Here is a 5,224-nt window from a genome sequence, read left to right on the forward strand (position 1 = left end):
TTATATATATAATAATTAAAATTAGGTTAGGATGAAAGATTAGTGACACAACAACTATACCATACTATATTAAAATGAAATTATTAATTAAATTATGTGAAATAATTAAAATTGGAAGAATATCAGAAATTATATATATAATAATTAAAATTAGGTTAGGATGAAAGATTAGTGACACAATAACTATACCATACTATAATTAAAATGAAATTATTAATTAAATTATGTGAAATAATTAAAATTGAAAGGATATCAAATATTAAGGAAAACCTCGTTTATTATCTTCCGAATAAAACTCAAATAAATCATTAAATTCGAAGGAATGTTGTGAAATTGTTGGTGATGCTAATCCAATATGAAAATTTTTTCTCTTCTTATCAACCATTCTCCAACAAAATTTACGATTATTTTTTGTGAATGATGATTGAAGAAGGAGTGCTGAACGTTTTCGTACCGGAACTAAAATACACTTTGTGATGAACGTTTCCGTACCGGAATGAAAATACACTTTTTTTTTACTGGAAATTAAAATTCTGTAAAATAAATTTGAAAAAAACACTCATTTCTATTATCATTGAAAATGAAATTTAATTATTCACTGAAAAATACATTTAGGATACAAAAATGTATTATTGATTGGTGAATGATTTTTAAAATTTAAACATAAATTATAAGCTAATATTGAAGTTTTCCAATGTATGTATGATATTAAAAGATTAAAGAATTTAAAAGATGGAAATATTAATGAAATACAAGAAAAGATAAGGATGAAATAATTAGCATAAATGTAATAGATTGGAAATAAATTTGAAAATTTCGTCTAAAAAACTAAAAATATTGTCTGAAAAATTGGGAAATTCTGATCAAAAACTGGAAACTTCGCCCGAAAAACTGGAAGTTTCTTCTGCAAAACTGAAAAGCTGGAAATTTCGTCCGGAAAACTGGAAAATTATTCCAAAAAAAACTGAAAACTTTGTCTGAAAAATCAGAACATTCTTCTGAAAACCTGAATAATTCGAAATAAAACCGGAATAATAATTAATTTAAAAAAAACTGAAAATTTGAATTTATATTTATCATATCTTTCAAACAAACAGTAGATTACCTTTTGATAATGGTTCATTATAAATTGTATCGGATGAAGAATCTAAAGACGAATCGATCGTTATCATTGGTCTAAACTTGAAAAAAAAATACAAATTATGCAGCTTTTTTTTCGATTATTTAAATGGGAAAGCTTAATAATTTCGGTTATTTCAACATTCAATTATTGCAATTCGTATGTAAATTCATTTCTTCCTATTGCATTTTTTACTCGAATTTTATTAATAGAAATAATTATTACTCAAAAATACTCATTAAATGTAATAATTTAATAAATGCAACAAGAAGTATATTTAATTTAATAAGTACAAAAATTTAATAAATGCAACGAAAATTTTAAATTAATTCAATAAATAAATTAATTTCAATGGAGAAAAAAAAGATTACTTCTGATCAGTTATATGTGATTTCAATTCATTCCCTGTTGATAGTACTGATTCGTCGTCAGATATTTTCCGAAAAACTACATTTTTTTTTTTAAACTCTTTTTTTTTGTAAATTATATTAAATTCATATCTGATTTGTAATTAAAAAACATATTTTTTAATTGATTTCTTTTTTTTTAATCTGCTTATATATGATAATAATATGTTGATTTCAATATTTAATTATTGGAATTTGTGCAAAAAATCATTTCTTTTTATTGCATTTTTTATTTTAATTTCAATTAATTAATGGCGACAATTATTGCTCGACAATACTCAATGAATGGATTAATTTAAATGGAAAAGATTACGTTTTTTTTTTTTTTATGCTTTCTTATGTTTTCTTTTTTTTCAAAGGTGATAGTACGTTACAATATTAAATTAAATTTCAGTATTTAATTACTGCAATTCGTGCAAAAATTCATTCCTTTCTATTGCATTTTTTTTATTTGAATTCTAGTAGAAAAAAAGACAAATTAAAGTTTGTTTGTTTCTTTTTTCCTCCTTTCTAATTTTGAATATTTTTTTTCGATATTATTTTCATTATCGATTATTAGTAAAGTTAAAATATACCACTGTATTTCCGGGAATTTCGATCAATTTTAATTGATATTTTCTGTGGAATGTTAAAATTGAGATGATATGCATTTTCGTTTGCTGATTCATCATATTGTACCTCACTTTTAGTCGGATGTGTTACTTTCTCGAATGTCGTCATATTTTGTGACATGCAACAACTATTTCAAAACTAATTAAACTTTTCATTTTCTTTTTGAATTTTAAAAATTTTTAATTTAAAAAGAAGAAAATTTGAAAATTTTTTTGTTGTAATGATAAAATTAATTGAAAATAATTTTCCATGTTTATTAATTTTTTCATTCATTAAATTGTAACGAATTAAATGAATATTTAAAATTTAATTAATATTTCAAAATTAATTAAAATAATTTAAAAATAAATATGGTTAACAAACTTGGATAAGCTATTCGAATGTGCTATATTTGTTGTTTGTTGATATTGTTGTTGAATGATACGATAAATTAGCAGATATCCATCAACGGTACCAATCCATACTTGTTCTCGAACACATAACACCGATGTTATTTCGGTTGGTCGTTGTGGTGCGCTATTGAAAAGAAAAAAGAAAAAAAAAAAACGAAAATTTTATTCCCATTTTTTCATCCTTCATCATTCATTTTAAGCTTTAATTAAAATTAATAATTCATTGAATTAATTTGTAATTGTTATTCATAAAATAGCATGAAATGGAATGTAATTAAATGGAACAGAATTTAATTAAATAGAATAGAATAGAATTGAATCAATGTTTTAATTAATTTGATTTTTTAAATAATTTAATGTTAAATTAATTTAGTGTTATTATTAAATTAAAAGTTTGTCAACATGTTCTTAATGTATATATTATTCTTTTATTGTAAAATTAATAATTCATCAAATGAATTTGTAATTATTATTCATAAAATAGCATGAAATGGAATTTAATTAAGTAGAATAGAATAGAATTGAATCAATGTTTAATTAATTTGATTTTCTAGATAATTTAATATTAAATTAATTTAATGTTATTATTAAATTAAAAGTTTGTCAACGTATTCTTAATGTATATATTATCCTTTTATTGTTAAAATAACAAAATTTTATGAATATTTTTTGAGTTAATTATTTCAAATTATCGTGCCGTTTTTTTCTTTTTTTCTTTTATTAATATAAAACAACAAAATTGTTTGTAACATTTATTGATCTGTTAGTAATTCATATAGTAGGAAAAAATGGATTTTGAAAATAAATTTTGTTTTTTCTAAAACTTTTAAAAATATTTTTTTTTTAAAATAAATATATGATTAACATATAAAGAGAATTATTGAAAGAATTAATTAATAACGATGAAATTTTGTTAATAATTTTAATTTGAAACTAATTTAAAATAATTTTTAAAATAATTTTTGAGGTAATTTTTAAACATTTAAAATAATTTTTAAACAAACTTATTGTATTGTTCTTTTCCTAAATCTATAATTAGAATACATTCATCATCTTTCCAAAGTTGTAACACTTGCGAATTTGCTGTTACAATCCAAACTCCATAGGATGATTGATACATACAACGAATTTTTTCAAACAATGATGAACCATGAACAGATACCGATGATGCAACATAAATTTTTCGAAGTATTGTTAACGATCTTTAATTTTAATGAATGAAAATATTTCTAGAAACTAATTAATTAATAAAAAAAAAGGAATTGGTTATAAAAAAGTGCATGAAAAAAGAAAAACTAATTTTTACAACATGTTAGCTTAGCTAAATTATTGTATTTACCTGAGATAAAATTTGATGATATCATAAAATAATAAGAAATGAATAATTTCAAACAGATGATTACTTCGTTGAAATTAAAGAAATTTGTTTATTCACTATTATTTTGTCATTCTGATTGCGACAAGTTATTAAGAAAAGAGATAATTAAATGGCTTATTTATTATGCAAATATATTATGGATCAAATATTTAACATTGATAAAAAGATAGACGGAGAAATTTCCAGATTACTGGATAACTATCACCTGAACTGGGGCAAAATACAAGTTTAACTAGTTTGAATTATTCAAGCTTACTTCGAACAGATAATTGTCACTTTGCATGCAGTTGCAAGCCATAAAGTATCACCAACTATGCTCATTTCCGTAATCGGTGCTGTACTAATCGGTAAATTAAGCATTTCAATAGCATTCGGTATAATTTTATTCACATTCTAAAATTTATGAAAGAAAGAAGGAAAAGAAAAACTAAGTGAAATAACCAATTTGAAATAAACGTAAAAAAGCTGTTAAACGAATTATATGCATCTTACAAAAATAAAATAAAATAATATGCATTGTTAAAAAAAAAATATTTCACAAATATCTTACCAGAAAACTTAACCAATTCTCATTACTATTGGTAATTTTACAGTTTAATTTGTTAATCAACAAGTGTTTACATTATATTATTCGCTTGAATTATGCCACATTGATTTTGTTTTTTCTCCTCTTATGTCACAATGATTGTGGTTTCGTTTTTTTTTTTTTTCTAAAGAATCGATAGCAAAATTAAGTTTCAAATTGAGCTAAGCGTAAAACTATTGAATACTATGGGGATTTACTATTGTGTGAAAAGTTTATATTGTTTCAATAGTCATCATTTTCATGTTTTGATAGCTTATATCAGTGTTTGATTAGCTGATAAGCAATGATTATGGCAGGAAAAAAAAGATTAATTAAGCAATTATCGAAATATATACCTCAAAAACGGTCAGAACACCACTTGCAAGTGCTGCATACAGTAATTTATCGCTGTATAATAATTTAAGTGCAATATCAGATATTTTCAATTCCCATAATATTTCGCTGTAAATTTTTAATTTATAATTTCATGTGTTATTGATTAAAATATTTTTTGATTGAAGAAAGGAGTAATTTATAAAATAAATTAATTTTATGTGATTAAATTGCAAAAATATAATGGTTGGTTAAACTATGATTACGGTAATATTATAATGAAATGAAATTTATTAATTGAATTACAAAAGTATACCTCTTTGTATCATTAATTTGTAATGCAACAATATAACCAGATAACAATGAAACATATCCAATTTCACCTTCTCTTAATGCCATTGAAAAAATTTTACAATC

General features: G+C 22.3%; 2 protein-coding genes across 2 annotated transcripts in view; both read right to left on the reverse strand.

Annotated features, from left to right (window-relative positions):
* Positions 1–2,158, reverse strand: part of LOAG_15542 (hypothetical protein) — a gene marked incomplete at its 3' end in the record, with an annotated part of 7,388 nt that extends 5,230 nt beyond the window's left edge. Inside the window, exons 1-4 of the mRNA XM_020448955.1 lie at positions 2,103–2,158; positions 1,492–1,567; positions 1,106–1,176; positions 271–459 (exon numbers count right to left, since the gene is read on the reverse strand). Coding sequence (XP_020300933.1) covers positions 271–459; positions 1,106–1,172 — 256 coding nt within the window. The 5' untranslated portion in view covers positions 1,173–1,176; positions 1,492–1,567; positions 2,103–2,158. The remainder of the gene's footprint in view (positions 1–270; positions 460–1,105; positions 1,177–1,491; positions 1,568–2,102) is intronic.
* Positions 2,159–3,525: 1,367 nt separating this feature from the next.
* Positions 3,526–5,206, reverse strand: LOAG_12385 (hypothetical protein; the record flags this gene model as incomplete). Its single annotated transcript, XM_003147898.2, has 4 exons — positions 3,526–3,733; positions 4,166–4,302; positions 4,831–4,936; positions 5,124–5,206. 4 exons carry the CDS (start codon positions 5,204–5,206, stop codon positions 3,526–3,528), a joined length of 534 nt encoding a protein of 177 aa, XP_003147946.2.
* Between the last annotated feature and the right edge of the window lie 18 nt (positions 5,207–5,224).

The sequence above is a fragment of the Loa loa genome (assembly GCF_000183805.2).
Source record: "Loa loa unplaced genomic scaffold supercont3.367, whole genome shotgun sequence".
Taxonomy (NCBI): Eukaryota; Metazoa; Nematoda; class Chromadorea; order Rhabditida; family Onchocercidae; genus Loa; species Loa loa.